The sequence below is a fragment of the Dipteris shenzhenensis genome, chromosome 5 (assembly GCF_047967505.1).
Source record: "Dipteris shenzhenensis isolate YYH24624 ecotype China chromosome 5, Dip_SZ_1.0, whole genome shotgun sequence".
In the NCBI taxonomy this organism is placed as follows: Eukaryota; Viridiplantae; Streptophyta; class Polypodiopsida; order Gleicheniales; family Dipteridaceae; genus Dipteris; species Dipteris shenzhenensis.
Window position 1 is genome coordinate 32848127 of NC_141600.1, and position 21150 is coordinate 32869276.

General features: G+C 43.1%; 1 protein-coding gene across 1 annotated transcript in view; it reads left to right on the forward strand.

The window, feature by feature from the left end:
• LOC147901911 (SWI/SNF complex component SNF12 homolog) overlaps positions 1-19494 on the forward strand; it is a 30352-nt gene extending 10858 nt beyond the window's left edge. The window contains exons 2-3 of the mRNA XM_087374389.1: positions 18335-18429; positions 18721-19494. Coding sequence (XP_087230515.1) covers positions 18335-18407 — 73 coding nt within the window. The 3' untranslated portion in view covers positions 18408-18429; positions 18721-19494. The remainder of the gene's footprint in view (positions 1-18334; positions 18430-18720) is intronic.
• Positions 19495-21150: the final 1656 nt, after the last annotated feature.

Genomic DNA, 21150 nt, shown 5'->3' on the forward strand with positions numbered 1-21150 from the left:
TATGGATTACCGTGCTTTGAATAAACTTACGATTAAGAACCGGTATCCGATTCCAAGAGTGGATGATTTATTGGATATGCTTAAAGGTGCTAAAGTTTTTAGCAAATTGGATTTGAAATCTGGTTATCATCAACTTCATATGAAAGCTGGGGATGAACATAAGTCTGCTTTTCGCACTCTCACTGGACATTATGAGTTTTTGGTCATGCCTTTTGGCCTAACTAATGCTCCAGCCACTTTTAGTAGGCTGATGAGAAGGGTTTTGTGACCCTACTTGGGAAAATTTGTCATAGTCTTCTTTGACGACATTTTAGTTTTCAGCCAGAATGAGGAAGAGCATAAGGATCACCTTGCTAAGGTGATGGAGCTCCTAAGGAAGGATCGATTGTTCCTAAATACCAAGAAGAGTGAGTTCTTCAAGACAGAAATAGAGTATTTGGGACACATTGTGTCTACTGAGGGAATTTGGGTTGACCCTAAAAAGGTCAAGGCCATAATTGAATGGCTAATACCCAAAAATATACATGAGCTAAGATCCTTCCTAGGGATGTGTAGTTATTATCGCAGATTCATTAAGAATTTTACACGTCTTGCTTCTCCACTAACAGATTCGTTGAAGAAGCATTCCTTGTATGAGTGGGGAGAGGTTCACTAAGTAGCTTTTGAGGAGCTTAAGAGAACATTGGTCACTGCACCAGTGTTAACACTTTCGGACATGGACAAAGAGTTCTTTGTTGTATGTACGGATGCGAGTGGTACCTCGATTGGGGCAGTGTTGATGCAAGGAGGGCATCCCATTGCTTATGAGAGTAGAAAACTTCAAGGGGCTGAATTGAAATATATCACGTATGAGAAGGAGTTACTGGCAGTCATTCATGCTTTAAAGTTATGGAAGCATTATTTATATGGTTCTGCTTTCAAGATTAAGGCTGATCATCAAAGTATCAAGCACTTGTTTTCTCAACCCATTGTTTCTTCAAGGCAAATCAAATGGGCTGAATATATTCAATCCTTTGGGCAACCAAATATTGAATATCAGATGGCCTTCTCCTTTAGTGCTAGCCTTCGTCATGGCTGAGTTGGCCCTTCATCTCTGGAGTGCCGACAGAAACTCAGTATGAAGACTTTGTATAAATGGATGCTCAAGTATGTGTGGGTGTGTGGATTTTTATGTGTGAGAGCATTCTTTTATACTATGGTCTACACCCACTGTTGGGCGCTGATGACGTCAGTGGGGATGTCATAGTAGCTAGTCCTTGCTATGCGTGATGGAGTTTATGGTTTTCAATCTTATGAGTGACTCTCGTGAGATTGAAACTGCACTATGTTGTGTTTTTAGAGAATGAGTTTGGGAATGTTCCTGGATTCATCTAGGTATATAAATATTGAATATCAGCCAGTAAAGGAGAATTTAGTAGCTGATGCTTTGAGTAGAGGGCCCCAAGTTAATCACATTTCTGTGATTAAGGAGAAATCATTAGGAGCAATGGTTGAAGCTTATCCTTCAGATTAAGACTTCGCTGACATTTATGGGAAGATTCAGTGTAATGAGGTCGGGGTTTAGAGGCTTATTCCATCTTGTATGGATACTTATTTTTGGGACGTGCCATGTGTGTACCCAAAACATTTCGGTATCTAGTCATGAGTGAGCTACATGTGAGTCCATATTCTGGACATAGAGGCATTAGAGGGACCATTGACAATATTGAGAGATACTTCCATTGGCCTCAACTTCGCAAAGAAGATTCAACCTTTGTTCAACAATGTGACATACGTGAGCGCATTAAATCTGACACAAGTAAGACTGCTGGTCTTTTGCACCCTTTGCCTATTCCCTCGGAAAGATGACAACAGATTTTGTGTTAGGTTTCCCCAAGGTTGGTCAGTCTGAGCAGATTTTCACTGTTATAGATAGGTTGAGTAAACAAGCTCATTTTATTCCTTGTAAAAAGGAGTTGTCTGCTCCTGAAACAGCAAAGTTATTCATTAGGGAAATCTTTAGGTTACATGGGTTACCAAAATCTATTGTATTCGATAATGATGGCCGTTTCATTAGCAACTTTTGGACAGCCCTATTAGAGAATCTCAGAACCAAACTGAAATTTACTACAGCCTTCCATCCTCAAGGAGATGGACAAAGTGAGAATGCCAATCAAACCATAATTACTTTACTTCGAGCTTATGTCCATGACCAACCTAGAAGGTGGCCAGAGTTCTTACCCATGTTAGAGTTTGCTTATAATAACACTGTACATACTTCCACCAAGAAAGCCCCATTTGAAATCATCTATGGGCAATGTTTACCCACTCCAATAACACACTTGGAGGAGCAAATTTTTGTTGCTGACCAGTTTGCTGAGGATATGTCACAGGTTATTGAGCAGGTAAAAGAACATATTAAGAAGGTCCAGGTTCAACAATCCAAGGCAGCCAATTTTTTAAAAAAAGAAGTTTATTACAAGGAGGATGTATGGATTTTACTGAAGATTGATAAAAGAAGAATCAAGTCAGTGAGAGGAAGTACAAAACATGTCGAGTTAGCTACCGAAGTTTTATGGTCCATTCAGCAGCTTTATCTCCAGAAGAAGGATCCAGAGCATATGAGCTGAAATTACTAGCCCACTGGTGTATGAAGATTATCTCTCATGTGAGCAATTTGAAGAGATACCATGGCGATACTTCTGCGTTTTTTGATACTTAGCATCAAGAAGAACCTGAACTTGAAGATGGGACTGAAGTTCTTACTGCGGAACAGATCGTGTACCATAAAGAGAAGACTACTTGTGGAAAGAAGAGATATATGTATTTACTGAAGTTTAAAAACCAGCCAGCTAGTGATGCACAATGGATGGAAGAAGAGTTCTTTCCAGATTTTCCACAGATACTCGCAGATTATAAAGAGGCGATGCAATTGCAGAAGTAACAAGAGAAAGTGCACGTAAGAGGAAGAGACAAGCAATAATCCAGAAGAGGACTTCTGCTCATTCAAGCAGGAGGGAGTGTCATGACAAGAGAAATGATTTTTAGTTAAGTAGAACCTTATTATTGTTAGGCGCCAATTTGATGGTGCGGTTATATGTTTGTATTTATGATCGATCAAGCGATGTAAATAGTACCGCCAAAACTATGTAACATTGGACAATGATTAGTAATAAAGATGTGCACACACGTGTCTAGGTCCTAGGGGCAATAGGAAAGGGAAAGGGTGCATTAGAGTGCATTGAATGGTAGGTGCATGGGTCATAGGATAAGGGTAGGTGTAAATGGGGAGATGGAACTTGAGTGATCTCAAGGGACATTAATGAAAGGGTATCACCCTTTCATTGTGAATCTCATGTAGCATTCTCTCTACCACATTGCATTCATCCGCCATCTCTCTCCCACCTTGCATTTAGGTCGAAATAGAAACAAGTACTCTCACGAGGGCGCTCTTCCCCATTGGAGGGCCAATTGGCATTCAAATTCTGCATGCATTGCAAACATTTGCATTCTTGAAAAGTCTGGTTTTTTACACTCTGTCTGATTCTTTCATATGTCTTAGTGATACCAGTATGTCCTGCTATAGGAGATGAGAGCATTTCCTGCAAAACCAGCCATTTATACTTTGAATCTGGCACAAGATAAATTCTGTCCTTGCAGTACAACAGCCCATTATGAAGCTTAAATTCAGCATGCCCTTGGTTTGAACTTTGAAGGCTCCTGTAACTCCAGAAATATGGGAGTTGCCTTTGAATCCTGCATATACTCTTCCTGAATCCCATGAATCCAATCTTGATAAATGGTGGAAACGGCAAACAGACTGCAAGCCCACATTCTAGACAAAGCATCGGCAACCACATTTTCTTTCCCCTTCCTGTACTCAATGTCAAAATCATAGGATTGGACTGCAGCCAACCACCTCTTTTGCTTCATGGACAAATTGCGCTGCGTAAGGAAGTACTTGAGCGTACTATGATCCATCCTAACCTTAATCCTGCTACCAGTATTTCCTGATCATAAATATGATAGTCCAATTCCTTGGCTGTAAACTTTCTGCTCTCGAAAGCTATAACTCCATGTTGCGGTCTCAGAACAGTCCCTAGGCCTTTGCCACTTGCATCCACCTCTACAATGGAAGGTCCTGAAAAATTAGGGCACACTAATACAGGTGCATTACTCAAGGCATGTTTGAGATCCTCAAAACTGAGTTGTGCTTCTCTGGACCATTTGAAAGCATCCTTTTTCATCAAGTCAGTGAGAGATAGAGGATTCCTAGAGAGGAAAGGACCTGTAAAATCTGTCCCACAGGAGAGGTAGAAAATGAGTAAGATGTAGAGCCTACACTCGCATTAGAGAAAGATATGAGGCAATAGAGACAATTTAAAAAATCTGTTGGTGCAGCCAGCCAAAAAGCTAGGAAGTTACTTGAAAGAGGTTTTGGAACATTGAAACAAGGTGGGTCTAGCACACAAGCTAGCCCAACTAGTACTCACTACACAAAGTTTGTAATAATTTTTTTTCACTGGTTGTAAGGGATCAATATTAATTGATAGTGATCGCCAGTCCCATAGATCTTGAAGGGTCTCACAGTTGACTTTAATACAATCATATCATGCCACATCTTCTCTCTCTCTCTCTCTCTCTCTCTCTCTCTCTCTCTCTCTCCCACACCCGCCTCCCCCGTACTCACTCTTGCTCTCATTCCTTTTCCCCATCTTCTCTCCCCCTTCCCCTAATTCTATCCCCTTTACTAATTCTGCCCCCCCTACCCCTTTTCTACAAATAAAGAACCTGAAGATAAAAAGGAAATCTACACTTCCAGGTTATATGCATATTGTAGGATCTTAGTGCATAAGGGTGCTTGGTCGCATCTGCTATTCACACATTCCATAAGAACTCAGGAAAAGCTGGATGACAAAGCCACTACGTGCATATTTATTGGCTAGAGTGCCGAGATCAATGGTTACAGACTTTACCTCATTGAGACAGGCAAAGTAATCATAAGCAGAGATGTTGTTTTCAGAGAAAGAGAAGCAACTATGATGTTTTACCTGGCGGCCATATTTGGAGGTGAATGACAGCCAAGAGGGTGAGGAAGTGAAGCCCTCAAGTCCTCATACAAATGGAGATGACCATAGCTGGATTTGCAACAGCAAACACCTAATACACAGCAGCAACAGATTCTAGTACAGCAGCAGCCTGACATACAGCAGCAGCAGCCTGGCCAAGTCCTTCCACGTCCACTCAGAAAAATGACAAACTTCTAAAAGCTTTTTAAAGGACTACTGCAGGTGTACAGATTCAGGATGCACTTCAGAGCGGCTTAAGGAAGACATCAGCCAGAATTCAGCACTAGAAAGAGTACGAAATCCAACTCTATGATGCATGTGGTTAATGATGATGAGCCTCAAATTTTTACTCAGGCTGACAAGCATGTGTACTGGAAAGAAGCCATGAGATGCAAGTGGGTTTTCAAAAACAAAATCAAGTCTGATGGCACCATTGACAAGCATAAGGCAAGGCTTATAGCAAAGGGTTACTCACAGGAAGATGGGGTGGACTTTCATGAGACTTTTGTAAAGCATTCACTGCTAGATCACTGCTATCCTTGGCAGCCTATTTGATTGGCCACTCTGCCAGATGGATGCCAAGACCGTCTTCCTCAATGGATACCTTGATGAGGAAGTGTACATGCAGCAGCCAACTGTTGTGTACAAAAGGGGCAGGAAAACATAGTCTTTAAGCTCAACAGGTCAATTTATGGACTCAAGTGATTAGCCAAATCATGGTATGACAAAGTAGATGCTTTTTCAAAACCCAGGGTTTTGCAAAAGGCAACTTCAGATCACAATCTGTATTTGATGCCAAAAGGTTACAGCACAGATATGTGTGATTTCATATGTTGATGATTTGATAATCACATGTAATGATCAAGGCTGCTTTGGGTAGCTTTTTTTTGGGGGGATTGAAGTGTGGCTGTGCAACCGACCTCTAATGAAAACAAGGGCGTTAAAATCACAATTTAGCAAGTATTACTCCACTGGCCAACATCCACAGCAAACAAAAACACAGGGGGAGCTAGAATGCCCCTGCTCAACACACGGTATACCAATTGGCCCCAAATCGGCTGGCACCCTTTGTGGTATTTTTTAATTATTTATTCAACTGAAAGCAGATTACAACCAAGACTGAACCCTTCCTGTAGGCATCCAGTTCACAGCATAACCTCTGCCTGCAGCAATCCAAGCCAATCATGGCTTCACATGCATCCAATTCCAAGGCATAACCCATCTAGGAAACTGCCTCAAGCTCCCACAATAGAAATCGTCCAACAATCTCAGCCTCACGAAGTTGTTATGGCTTCAATCCTTTGGCAAGCAAGGCCAGCACTCAGCCCCTGGCTGTTACGGTGCCCCTCGACTGACAACCTGTGAATTGCAATGCACAACAAGGCACAATATCTGACCAATTGCAAGAGATCTCACTACATAATCACCTGGCTAGCAGCCCAGCCTGGAAAACCCCACAAACAAGGTTGGCCAGCCTTTTCTTGCCTAGAATCAGCCCAAAAACACGACGACCAGCCTTATACTGCCCAGCAACAGACCAGCCACAGCATCCACAGCCTGGTCTCTGTTAGAAATCAGCAATAGATAGGACAGCCAGCAAAAGCACAGCCCGGAAGGCCCCAAAAGCAATGTGTCCAGCCTATAGGACCCCCAGGAACAGCACAAAACAGCCACGAATCGAATCGCCTCTGCCCTAAGACACCCCGAGACAGCCTGCGCAGCCCCAGGATCAATTCACCCTGCTCCTCTGGTCCGGAAATCAGCGGGAATCAGCTCTAGGACAAATCGCCCTACTCCTCTGGCCCCGGAATCAACAAGAACCAGCTCTAGGTCAAATCGCCCTCTTCCAGGATGCAGAACAGCTCGCAGATCTCCAAAAACCAAATTGCCCTGGCCAGGATTGCCCAGAATCAGCTTGTGGGCAGCGAATCTCAGCTCGCCTCCCTTCCCGGCAGCCTGTTGCACACACGAACTGGGTGATTTTCCCTCCTGGACGCTTGCAAGCATGCAAGTCACCAGCATGCACCTGAATTTGGCTGTTCCTGGCCTATGGACACAATTGGCAAATTTTAACCCCAAAATAGTAAATGGATTTCTACCACTCTTTTCGGGCCACTAGGAAGCTACCAAGTGTACAATTTTCCTGGGGTGCCTAGGAATTAGTTCCCTGAGCCTCACACACAAATCAGGACTCGTGGAAGGCTTGTGCCACCAAGCTCCAAGGTATTCACGTGTAAATTCAATTACGTTAGAATTCACAAATTAAATCACATCCTCGTGACATACTCCCCTCTTTACACAAGGTAAGCGTCCTTGATTGTCATCCACTGATGAAGTACATGAACAAAAGAATTGATCAGATTCACATATGTTCACATGTACCTCAAAACCAACATTTCATATATGATCGGTAGAGCCATGGATAACAAATCATACATCAATGCAAACGCATCCAAGTGACTAGTACGCTGGTCATAGAAGTCCCACAACAGATATATCGTCAGCTCAGTACCTCGGGTGAGACTTATAGTGTCACCAAGCAACTTCTGGACATCTAGGCCTGTCCGTGACAAGGCAGCGGAGGTACTACCCCCCTCTTGAGTACTAGTAATATTCTAGAACCTGTGCCCTATTGAACCTGAACGAGCCTCGACCAAGGTCGGCTCAAGTTGAAAAGCTTCGAGACAAAGCTGCAAAACTTGGGGTACATCTGCTAGCTCCCTCTCCTCCAACCACTTCACATGCTGGAAGAGTAGTTCTTAAATTTCACCAGATAGTGACGTGATACTTTACTTCGAACTTTTCTTTCCTTATGTTGCAAGATCTTCTCAGGAGTCAAAAGCTTATCCATTTCCTCAACCTCTGGCAGTTTCTCAGCGAGCATGTCCTTTGGAAGAGGACCATGGAATGGTTTCAAGAAACTCACGTGAAAGGCATTGTGAATTCTCCAACCATCCGACAAGTCTAACCTGTAGGCCACTTCAATGATCTTGAAAGGCCCATAATATCTTAAGCTCATCTTAGGGTATAACCTCTGCGGTTTTTCAGACTGCCTTTAGCAAAACACAGCAACACATAATCACCCACCCTCAATGAACTTCAAACGCCTGTGATGTTTATCCATAGCTTTTTTTGCTTCTCGAGTCTCTTAAGAGCAAGCTTGACCTTTTTATAAGCTTCATCCCAATTCTCCACGAACTTATCTACCTCAAAGATTTTATCTTTGTTATGTAATATGGATTGAACTTTCTTCCTTCTTTCAACAATATGAGATGGAGCCTTATTTTTGGAAGTACCGCTCATATCTCACTTCACGACAACTAGACCGCTACGCGGTCCTACAAAAAGTCCTCACCACCAGCCTCGTCTAGCGCGGCTGACCTGAGGACGGATCAGCAACCCCTCTGTCGGGTCATTTCTAACAGGGAGCCCCTTGCTCTCGCTGGGGTCTGGGACGACTAGTCAGTTCCATCGACTAGGTTGACTGGTCGGCTCCACCGACTACGTTGCAGATGTCTCAGTCTCTTGGTGGTGACCAAGGTGCAAGAGAGGAGATCCGACATGTTGCAGAGCATCAGGATGATCGGACAGATGAGGAGGATGTGGAACTATTCAAGGCACAGATGCAGAGTTTCATTAGTGCTTTCACGCAGTTCACACAGGATCCTCACTTCCAGAAGATGATGAACTCAGATGTGTAGCCGAAGAAAAGGAAGCCTGATGATGGGGATAGGGATGTTGAAGATAACAAGCGACCACATGTCAACTTTCAGGATCAGCCCTCTCAAATCCCCTATGGTCAGTAGGAGTCTAATACGATTCCGGGGCCGACTCAGGGTAATAATTTTCAGTCCATGGTTTCCGGACAGCAAGGAGTTTTGGCAAACTTGGTGCACCCAAGTTACTTTGGTGGTGGTTGAGTGTTTCAAGCTATGGTCAGCCCACAAGCCCAATTTTCGAGTATGCCTGCTAGTCAAACAGTTGGGTTTCAGCCTAGTTTACAGCCCATGGGACAGAATATGATGTATGCAAATGTTGGAGCAACCCCAGCAACAAGTAACCTTGCTTTGGAAAATATGCAAAATTTGGCTGCTGGTCTGAATAATATAGCTTTTCGCAATGCTGATAGTGTAGGGGATAGAGTGAGTGCTGCTGTCCCTTTTGCCCAGGCACCTGTTTATGAGAATCTGGCACCTCATGGGAAGTTGAAGGACTTTAAAGAGGCCAGTGCAACTGTGAAATTTGAGACATTTAGTGGGGTGCAGGACCTTGACCTTTTTGCAGCAGTTTGATGCAGCCTACACAGGAGGGAATTTCACAGAGTCATCTAAAGTACGCCGGGCTGCAAGTTTTCTAAAGGGGAACGCACTTCAATGGTGGACTACTATGCTTATGCAAAACACTGCACCAAACACGTGGGTAGGTTTCAAGCAGGTGTTTTCCGCTGCGTGGCTTACCACGACTTTTGAAGTAGATATCATGATTGCTTGGCATGAGCTGAATTCCATTAATTGCCGCAATTTCGAGGAGCAAGTTTTGGGCGGCTTTGTTGCCTGTTAGCTCCTACCGGCTTGTTCCTTTCACTGAGCAAGTTGAGAAATATTGCTGCGGGCTGCCTAAGGAGTTGAGAGACTGCTGCACGAAGACTCAAGTCTCCAATATGTCTTAGCTTATCGAGAATGCTAGCACGGCATATGCTTTGATGCATCCAGGTTGTCCAGGCTGTCCCAGGAAAATTGCGATTTGTTTCTAGGTTGTCCAGGCTGTGCAGGGAAGATTGCAATTTGATTTTTGGAGGCTTTCGTGTGTTGCAGCTGATTTTAGTAATTTTCCAAGCGTGGGTGTTCGCTTTTAAGCTGCTTTTGGGACTGTGCCAGAGCAGATCAGCTTATCTCCGCAGGATCTAGGGTTTTCCAGCTAGGGTGACCTTTCTTCTGTGGATTTCAAAGAAGGGTTGATTTATGCTGTTGGGCAGTGGCCAGGGAGGCTTTAGATTGAGGCAACCCGTTGGGAAGTGTTTGGCGGATTGATTGCACCAGAGTTCAGCTATTGAGGGCTTTGTCTTGCAGTTGTTCAGTCGTGTTTGGCTGGTCGGGCACTTGGTTGTGCGATTGCAGGAGTGGTTCAGACGGTGGATGCTATTGGGGTCTTTGTTGCATGCTTTGGTTGGTTGAGGATACATGATTGTCTAGTGATTGGATGTCGTTCACCGTTTGAAGTTGAGCAGGGAATTAGCCGCTTAGCTTCAAATGAATGTTAAATAAATACCGCAAGGGGCGCCAACATTTGGGGCCAATCAGTGTCCTTGTTTCTGAGTAGGAGCGCTCTAGCTCCCCTGTGATTTGTTCTGTGGTGCATATTTATTTGCCAATTTGTTGTGTATGCTGTAATTAAGTGGATCTTACCACCCTTTACATTGTTGAGGCTGGTTTCACTTCCACATCACGCCGCAAACTAGGTGAGTAAAAGTAATGCTCCATCGCTCTGATTGTGGCATCAGTGTTCCTAGGATACTGTCCCTTCATGAGTTGCAAATCATCATGATAAGCAATAGAGACTACAGATACCTGTGGCTTCCTGGACAAAGCATCTGTAACCACAATCTTCTTGCCTTCCACATGAACAAGCTGAAAATGGAACATGGACAAGAAGTTTGCCCACCGCGTATGCTTTTTCGATAGCTTAGATTGCATGAGGAAATATCGCAAAGATTGATTATCAGTCTATAGTGTAAAATCAGCTCCCAATAAGTCATGAATTACAGCCAACATTTCCTTCTTATAAATCTGTAAATGCTTTTCAATATGCTGTAAAAAGTGTAGGCCATTCTATGGGCTATCCATAGATGCCACTCATTCCTTGGTATGTGCCTTGTAGGCCTAGTTATAGTCAGTTAGGTCAGCTGGTACAGTTAGTACATGTACCACTTAGGACAATTAGGACACGTAGTCCAGTTTGGGCACTTTGCTTTAGGGTTTTGTTTTATTGGATCTCTCTTTAGCCTCCACTTAGTCTTTGCTTTTGCAGTAATACATTACAGCATCTCGTTTTTTGTCTTCGCTCCTTCATTTTGAGCTTCCATTGCTTGCCCTAGCCTACAGTGGTATTAGAGCAAGTTGGGGATCCATTCCCTCAGCCATTGGCAGCTTGTTCAAGCTGTTTGGCAGCCCCTAGAGCTCTCATTTTTGCTGGTTGGCTCGTTTTCAAGGAATTTGCAGCAAGCTGAAGCGGTTCGGGGCTGTTTCGAGCAAAATTCCATCGTGGGAAACTAAGTCTTTGGTGCTCCATTTGTTCCTTTTGGCTATCTTTTGGTTCATTTGTAGCATTTTCGACCTCCATCATCTCTCCCGAGGTGTGTTGCAATTGTACGGCCTCACACGTGTGGTTTTGTACAGATGTACGGACTGCTTGCTGCTAGTCATGGTGCTGAAATTCAAAGCAAATGCACCAACTGGCAAGGCAAATGAGAGAAGGGCAACCTCTCAAAATCAAAAGACAAAATGCTAATCAAGTGTCAAAGCTCTTTATTGCAAAAGACTCTACTATCTCAAGGTGTACCTGTTGCAAAAATTCCCAACACGAGGGCCTTCCAAGCCAACAAGATCCAAAATGCAAATGAAGCAAAGAAAGGGCTGTTTTGCAGAAAATGGAAAGAACCAATGCAACAAATGCTTCCCCAATGATGTAGCCCGAAAATATAGCAAGGAAAAGGCTTCAAAGATTGCTCTTTCAGTTAAAAGGATTGTTATCCCTCATATCCAGTCTTGCAAGACAACAAAGCAAGCATGGTATCAACTTGCATCCTTATATCAGTTGTGGAATGAGGCAAGGGTTTCCTATCTCCGCAAAGCAGTTAAAGGACTTGAAGCTTGAAGAGGGTGCTCATATGGAAGCCTATCTTACCAGTGTGAAGGATTTGAAAGAGCAATTAGCTAACATTGATGAGGTGGTGCATGATTCCCAGCTTATTTCTAATACCCTTGATGGGTTGCCTGACTCTTATTAGGTCTTTGCTACTACATTGAGGTTGGTTGCAGGTGTAACTTTGCACAAGACCAGAATTGGGCTTTTCTTGTTACATGTCAGTATAATCCTTACATTCATGATGTTCATGATGTTTGCATGACAGTTTCTAATGTATCTGATGCCTGGTTCTTTGATAGTGGTCTAGTCACTCTAGACAATGTGCTTTATGTTCCAGGCATTCGCAAGAACCTTATCTCTATTTCAGCCATAGCTACTTGTGGCTATCAAGTTCTCTTTGATGATGTTCAGTGTGCGGTTTATGATGCTACACATGCCTTTACCATGGTCTTGACTGGGACATTGACTAGAGGGTTGTATAGACTTGATGCCTATGACAGATGCTTGGATGATGGTAGATGTGTAGACGTAGATGCCTTTGCTGTTTATTCTTCTACCATGGCACTCCGCAGCTAGTCTCTACAGTCAAAGATCTTGTTCACATTGAAGTATAAACTGCTAAGAAGGAAGTGATTGTGGAAGTGGACACCAAAGCAAGTAAGTCTGATATTCAAGCAGAGATTAAAGAACATGAAGCTAGATGTGATAATGCACTGAAGATTAGAATAGGGGGACTCCCAGAAGATTGGTACAAAGAGAAGGACTCATAGTGAAATATTGACAAAGATCAAACAAGCTTGCCCAACATTGAATGGGTGGATGATGATGAGCAAGATGATGACGACTCCCGGCCAGCTTCTATTATGCACTATAAAGGTCATGTAATCCTTACACTGAAGTCAAAAGATATGCGGATCAAGCTTCTTCGACAATCTTACAAGTTGAAGGGTACCAAAGTATGGATAGTAGAGGAGCTTACACAATCTCAACTCAAGAATAAGGCAATTGAATTAGCTAATGTTAGGGCTGCCAGAAAGGATGGAAAATGGGCAGTTTACCGTGAAGGCGTAGCTCTAATCAGAGAGTTTAAATCAAAACCAAAATACTCTCATTATTAAACTGATGTATGGCCGTTTACTCTTTAGACTATTATGTAGGTACTCTAAAATAATGGGGGTTGCATTTGCACTCCTTGGGAGCTGCCATGTGCCCTCCCTAAAGTAGATGTACCAGAGGGTTTCTTGCTGTGCCATAGACATTTTGGTCTCCAGTGGACGTTAATAGACTTTCTTTTTCTTTCTTTCTCATTCATCTTCTCACCTTTTACCTCTTGAATGGCCCCTATCACTCATTCATCTTCTCACCTTTTACCTCTTCAATGGCCCCTCTTAAAGGCATTGAGGTTGACCCAAAATCTCCTTGATGGGAGGACACCTCCAAGTATGACAATGTGAAAGGACAAGCATGCTGTTGAGCTGTTGCTGTGTTAGGCACGGCAGCCTCAGAACTCACATATTTGGCACAGCAGTAGGATTTCCCATCATCCCTTGCATACTTGCCTACATGGCTACATGCCAACATTACCGCACATCAAATTGGTATGCATGCCCCCTAACATGCCTTGCATTCCTGTTTGGAAACCCATTGCATAATTGCCATACTAACCAGGGCCTCCTCCGGCTTGACCAGCCATAGCTTGAAACACGTATCCTCCCCCAAAATATCATGTGTGAGGCATAACCCATCTGGGAAATTGCCTCCATCTCCCAGAGTAGAAATCGTTCAACAATCTCAGCCCCACCAAGTTGTTACAGCATCAATCCTTTGGCAAGCAAAGCAGCATGGCTGTTACGGTGCCCCTCGACGGACAACCTTTGAATTGCAGTGCACAGCAAGGCATGATAGTTGACCAATCTCACTGCATAATCACTTGGCTAGCAGCCCTAGCATGGAAAACCCCACAAACAAGGTCACCTAGACTTTTCTTGCCTAGAATCAGCCCAAAATGATGACTAGCCTTCTACTGCCCAGCAACAAACCAGCCACAGCATCCACAGCCTGGTCTCCGTTAGAAATCAGCAACAGATAGGACAGCCAGCAAAACCACAGCCGGAAGGTCCCAAAAGCAATTCGTCCAGCTTGTAGGAGCCCCAGAACAGCACAAAACAGCCACAAATCAAATCGCCTCTATCTTGAGACAGCCTAATCCCCTAAGCCTGACACACAAACCAGGACTCCTGAAATTTTTGTGCCACCAAGGTCCAAGGTATTCACGTGTAAATTCAATTACGTTAGAATTCACAAATAAAATCACGTCCTCATGACATACTTCCCTCTTGACACAAGGTAAACGTCCTCGATTGCCATCCACTGATGAAGTACATGAACAAAAGAATTGATCAGATTCACATATGTGCACATGCACCACAAAACCAACATTGCATATATGATCCGTAGAGCCATGGAATCCAAATCACCCTGTCCATAACTGCCTAAAATCAACTTGTGGGCAACGAAATTCAGCTCGCCTCCCTTCCTAGCAGCCTGTTGCACCTGCGATTTGGACGATTCTCTTTCTTGGACGTAGGCGCAAGCATGCAACTAACCTCTCTTGGCCAGCATGCACCAAAATTTGGTTGTTCCCGGCATGTGGACACAACTTGCAGATTTAAATCCCAAACTAGTAAATGGATTTCTAACAACTCTTTTGTGGTCACCAGAAAACTACCCCAAGGCACAATTAATACTCCAAGTGCACAATTTTCCTAGGGTCCCTAGGAATTATTTCCTTGAGCCTGACACATGAACCAGGACTCGCAGAATTCTTCTGCCACCAACAAGGTCCAAGGTAATTCATGTGTAAATTCAATTACGTTAGAATTTGTGCACAAATATAATCATTTCCTCGTAACAGTCTGCACAAAGATGGTATTTTTATGAGCCAAAGCAAATATGCCAGGGCCGACTTGAGAGTTTCGCATGCTGGACAGCAAGCTAATTGTTACTCCAGTGGAGTCAAGGATGAATTTTATTCCCGCACTGATGAAACAAATATTGATGTTACCTTGTATAAGAGGCTTGTGGCAATTTGATTTATCTTATGACTAAGATATTTCCTATGCATCAGTTTATGTGACACCCTAAATCCATTCATTAGAAGGTAGCTAGGACAGGTACATTGCATTTTGGGATCTTGTATGTCGCATCCAAAACTCTTGACCTGGTAATTGGCCTGGCAGAAGAGACAGAAAGTCTACTTCAGGCTATACTTTTCCCTCTCTTCCACAGGAGTAGACATATCATGGGCAAGCAAAAAGCAAAGTATTGTTTCCCTCTCTTCCACAGAGGCAGAGTGTATGGCAGCTAATGGACAAGCATAGTTGTGAAGGGTACTGCATGCTTAAGGTAAAGCTGATTTCAAGATTTTGGAGCAGCTTAGGCTGAGTTGCGAATGGCAGAAAGGGTTGGTGGTAGAGAGATCTGCAAAACTCCTCCCTGCTGGTGCTATAACCATTGGCTGAAACAGTTGTGCAAGAAGGGTTGTCTCACAGACAATTGTTTTGGAAAGACCGGCATGATTTGTAGACAATAAGCACCAACAAAGGCTGTTGAGGAAGCTTGAGTGGAATATTTGCTCAGGCGACTGGCTGCTAGAAAGCTATGGGGCAGCATGGAACAGCCTTCTCGTTGTCCCTAACTGCAGCAACCTGTTTGATGGACAGGTGGAAGTCTTTCCTGAACATGGAGGGATGGGTGGCTTGGATTAAACTATTGCAAGTCTACCAAGACAAATCTCGCCTCACTAATCTGTGACTGCTAAATGTATTTTGTGGGCTGTCAGGTGTATGCGGCCCCTATCATGGGTAGAGTGCTCACGAAGACACTTTGCAGTGGTGACTATAGTTAGGCTATCAATCGTGGCGTTACCCAAAATTGCCAGGTCTTGGAAAAGCCATACCAAATGGGCTGTAGTTACCCAAAGGATGTTGGTAAGGTGACAGCTAACTTACTAAATGATTGTTTATAAGGGTGTCACATTTGATGTTCTGATAAGAAAGTTGTATGAGTGCTGTAGCTGATTTCTTTATCTGCCAAGTGCACTAATTCTTCTGTCATGTACCTACGGGTAATCAGTTGGATTCTGATGGTTGACAGTACAGATACTATCCAGAATCTAGATCTGAAAGAGGAGTCGAATTTAGTATGTTTGGCATGACATTGAAAGATTACAATGCTAAACATACAATTGGAAGTTGGATGTAACCTACTCAAACCTCGGATGAGAATTGAGGTGAGTGAGTTGGGATCCATTTCTGAGTTTGCTCAAAGGATTCTAGAGCTGATACTTCTCCACTCACCATTCTTGGTAAATGTCTGGATGGAATTTCCTTTGAGGAGGATACCTTACAGATATTGGTGTTGGGGACTTTGGACTAAGAAGTATAGTCTGAGAATCATTGATCCGTCCTTCCTACCCTGATTTATGCCTGCATACATCTATTTCAAGGGTGGGCGAATGTTACATCCATAACTAGCCTAGGCTTGACTAAACTGCCTGAAGTCAACGCCAGACTAACCTGGGATCTTGGATTGGATCTAGGGTTAAAGTGTGGTCCAACCCTGGGTTTGAGATAATCTAGGGTTGAGAACAGAGCTAACATGATGAGGCTTAGATCTTGTAGATTGAGCTAGCATGCAAAGGGCTTGGCTAAATAGAGCTAGCCTATGAGTGGCATGGCTGATCTTTACACAGTTCAGCTAAATGGGCAAAGCATGGCCCCCAAAAATAAGGGTACTCTAGGCATGCATGCCAAAGTTTAGGACTCACTGCTAAGGATAGCCATTGCCTGGCCTATAAATATGGGCCAGGGTCTCAGTATCAGGGGTCCCAAGGAGTGGACTCTCATTGGGACATAGACCTACTGGCCTGGGAGCATCAGTGAGAGGAAGGGGCATGTGGTATGGGACCACGGTCAGACCTCGAGGCTGGCTAGCTCTCGCGTGGTGTAGACCTCAGGCTTGGGGTGGCTTGATGTACTGAGTCTTCGGCTGGGATTGACCTTCAGGCTCTAACCCTCATTGGTTGTTTGCGGGTGCATCCCGTCACCCGTGGTACTTGTTCAAAGTTGTACCCTTCCAAGGTCAGCTGGTCACTAGACCTGGACGGGGTGTTTCATACAGTACATCCATTTTTCCCATTTTTTTCATGTAAAAGGACTTAAATGAAAGCTAGATGATGATCATCTCGGGTGAAGAACTCCTAGTTGAGCTCTTTGAATCCCCATCTTTTTTTTCCCCTTTGAAATAGACGAAATAAACGAGAGAAGAAACTCAAGGCATAGATACATCATGTGGAGCATGAAAAATGTAATATACCAGTAGGGTGTGCTCAGTGTGCCACCATCTAGCAGAAAAGGGACGGTAGATGCAGTCCCCTAATCAGTCAAAAACTATGATCTTCCTCCTGGCACCTTTAATCTCTGTCAGCCTGCGTGCTATCCTAGAGCTTCATTGGGCTGCATAGTAATACCCTGCAAGCAGACCTACTTGCTTTTCTGGGGGTCAGCCAGTGGTGAGGCACTATTTGCTCCCGTTTTTTGACCTCCTTGCTGTTTCCATCTGCAGACAATGGATGAGGGACAAGGCACCTTGATTCCCCTGATACTGAGCCCCTGGCCCATATTTATAGGCCACTGAGTTCAAGATGCCCCGCCTGACTGCCACGACTGCCCATATTTCTGGCACTGCCCCGACTTGCGACTGGACTGGCCTGACTGGCAGGCTGACCAGATCTGTTAGTGTGACCACCTGCCATGTCAGTACTACCAACCTGTCAGTGCTAGCATCCGCATCCATTACTGTTGATGCCAGCACTGATGTATTTGCTGACCTGTCATGCTGCTTCTATTATGCTCATTGTGCCTGTTTGGTCCTGTGGCAACGTGGCAGCCTGCATGACTGCTGTGGGCTGCTGTGGATTGCAGAGCTGTTTGGCACCTAAACAGCCATGCCATATGCTTTAGATGTCCATGACACTGTCTAGGCTACTATGTACCAAACTATAGAAATTAAGGGACATGTATTTTCAGAATGATTTGTGATGGCCATGGGTGAGGTGACTGATCTTTAAAACAGCTCTAAGAGTAAGACGTTTGTAAAGTTTGTGAGCTTAGTGCTTTGCATAAATTATTTCTTTTGGAAGACAGTCCCTTGTTTTAGGTTTCGTTCATTCTTGCTTGTGTCTTCTATTGTTGAACATCTGGGCGATTACTCTTCTTGAGGATTACAAACTATGGGCGCTTACTAGTGTGTTGAATTTCATGTACAATTTATCCTTTTTCAATTCTCTATTGACCTATTAAGCACATGCACGGACATTTGGTACTTCATTCTTATTATTAAGATATCCATGGTTGCTGTAGGGTTGAAGATGCTGTCATTCGTTACTTGAATCGCCGGCCAACAGCTGGTCCTGAAGCCCCTGGAAATGCTTGAAACCCACAAGTATGCATGACAGGTAAGGTCGTAAGGTTGCTCTTTTGGTTCTTGCCTCAAAACAATTGTGTTCTGTTATACAGGATTTTGAGAGTGATGTCATCCCCTTTTTTAATATCTAATCACCCTACATTTTAATTTTCATGGAAAGATTTTCCTCATGACTGAACTAGCAAACATGAATAATGGAAGCTACAACAAATGTTGCACTCAAGGTTTTCCTTCTTATGGAAGGCATTGCTACCATGGATGCTAATGGCCTTGATGGATAACCTTTTCTTCCTTTGGTACATTGGGTGCTCATTGTGTACAGGTTCAAAGTTAAATATGGAAGTTTTGCCTCTTACATTTAACGTCTTAAAATCAGTTCCCAAAATTGATTGGACTACCTTAGCAAGCTCACAATGTTCATTCTCTCTGGGTGGAACGGGGAGTTGTTTGCTGCTATTTTGATATGCCTTTCAAGGAGAGGAATCCTCCAAATCAGCCCCATTCACTTTGGCTGTGTTGAACGTACAAGAACTTCTTCACATTTACAGAGGCACCTGGGAAAGACACTTACAAAAGGTGGATTGCTTTAGTTTGTCACATTATAATCAAGCTTTTGGTTTTGATCTCCATGATTGGATGCAAGAATAAATTAGAGTGTATTCTCTGAGAAGCACAGATCCATACTGATGGCCCTCCACAGTTGGAGAATGCAGAGAAATGATACTTTGAAGATAACTGTATTGATTCATCAGTATCACCTTGTTTATATGTAAGCTCAGAAGTGACTCATGTAATCTTTCAAGAGCAGAGTGTCTTAGAGCCTTAGGAGCTCACTCCCTTGGAGGGAAGACATTCTTCCTTGATACGGCCACTTAGTTTGGGCTTGTCAATTATATTTTCTAATAGAGAAGGTTCCACATGGCACTCAGAGGAGAGTCAGGTTCTAGGCAATGGAGGGCTCCATGTGGCGAAGAGAGAAAGAGGAGAGAGAGGAAGCCTGTCGTAGACGGGTCCATTTACTTGTCAATATAAAAAGAGACTTGACACCAGCTTGTCCCCACTTGTATGCTATACAGTTTTCAACATGTTTTGTATTAGTCCCTCTTTCAGTAAAAGCTTTTGTCATGGATGCCGGCCCTTCAGTTCCAGATCTTTAACAGAAACTCAGAAGTCTTTTGGTAAATGTATGCTTGTTACATCAGTGTGGATGTGTGCATGTTTTGCTTAGGTTCACTAGATGGTGTGCCTCTCACAGCTGACTTCCACGGATTCATGAGCCTGTCCCAGCTATTAACCCTGTGGGTGATTCATGAGGTCTAGAACTGCACTATCGCCTTGCTTTTCTTCTGTTTTGGTTATGAAAGATTCAATTTTGTTGTATCAAGGTTGTTAGCAGTACAAGTACTAGCTATCAGAGGATAGAACAGCCAACCCTACTCCCCCCCACTGCCACAGTGGACTGTGGAATACAATGGTCCCATGAATGTTCACTATCAAAATATATTACCATGCTTCACAAGCTGTGGTCCGCCGGTCAAGTACAAAAAAGGTACTAGTATGCCCCAAGTAGGCAGCCTAGATGTTCTCTTATGCTTGGGCATTGATGATGTTTTCTTATGCTTGGGCATCGATGAAGACATAAGTGTGCTTTTCTTGCTAAGTATGTGTACCTTTTGTTGTTTCAAAAAAAAAAATTGCTCTCATTTTTCTTTTCTTCCATTTTCTCTTTTATTTTCTTTGTAGAATTTCGGACTTTAGAACAACAAAAATCTAAATTTGTACGATTGGATATATTATAATCTTACAAAGGTATGTGACTCGTTTCCTCATGCTTAGGGATTGGGTACTCGTCACTCTTTGATCTAAAGGACATTTTGATGTAAATTGGTGTTTAAAACATGTCTTTGACTAGTCAATATATTTTTTACATTTGGTGAATCCACGTTGGCCAACGTGGTCCTAAATTTTGAATCTCAACTCATCAAAAGCATGCCCTTTAGCAAGGGAACAAGTCAACCCTCACCTGTCTCTTCCATAATCATATCCCTTGATGACCATGATCATACTTCTTTTTAGTCATAGCTATCGAGAGGTTATGAGGATGCATATTAGAAGGTACAAGATTCAATATCTACATCCATAGGTTAGTATACAAAAAAATGCACCCTACAAGTGAAGCTTATGAAATATGCATATTGTAAATTATTTATTTACTAAATAATCTCATTGATTGCTCTCTGTGTAGAGTGTGTACATACGCATGTATGTATGTATGTCTGTATGTATCTCCTAATGTTAGTTGAATAGGCTACAAGTGTCTATGACCAAGAGATCTAGACAATCCAACAAAGGGAAACTAAGCTAATTCATGACTTTATGGCAATAGTGGTTGATCAAGATGCTCATCAATTGATGGAGAATCACTCAAGTTCTAGGTGAAAACTTTTGGATTGAATGAGACAACCTTGCACATTGTTGAGTACTTAGGCTCACCATTACAAGTATGAAGCTTCATAGCGGGCCAAAATAGGGCTCTAAGCCCCAGTTTGGCCTATTATATCCCACATGTTTTTTAAATTTAAGAGATTAGGACCCAAGTGCCAACACATATACTCACGTTTTTATTGACATCGTCTTTCTATTAGCAGGATTGATAATGAAAAATATATGAGCGTCTAAATACCAATGCTTATATTGACACATATAAAGACGTTTTTTGCACTTCGAAAAAAATAAATTCTTCACAAATTTT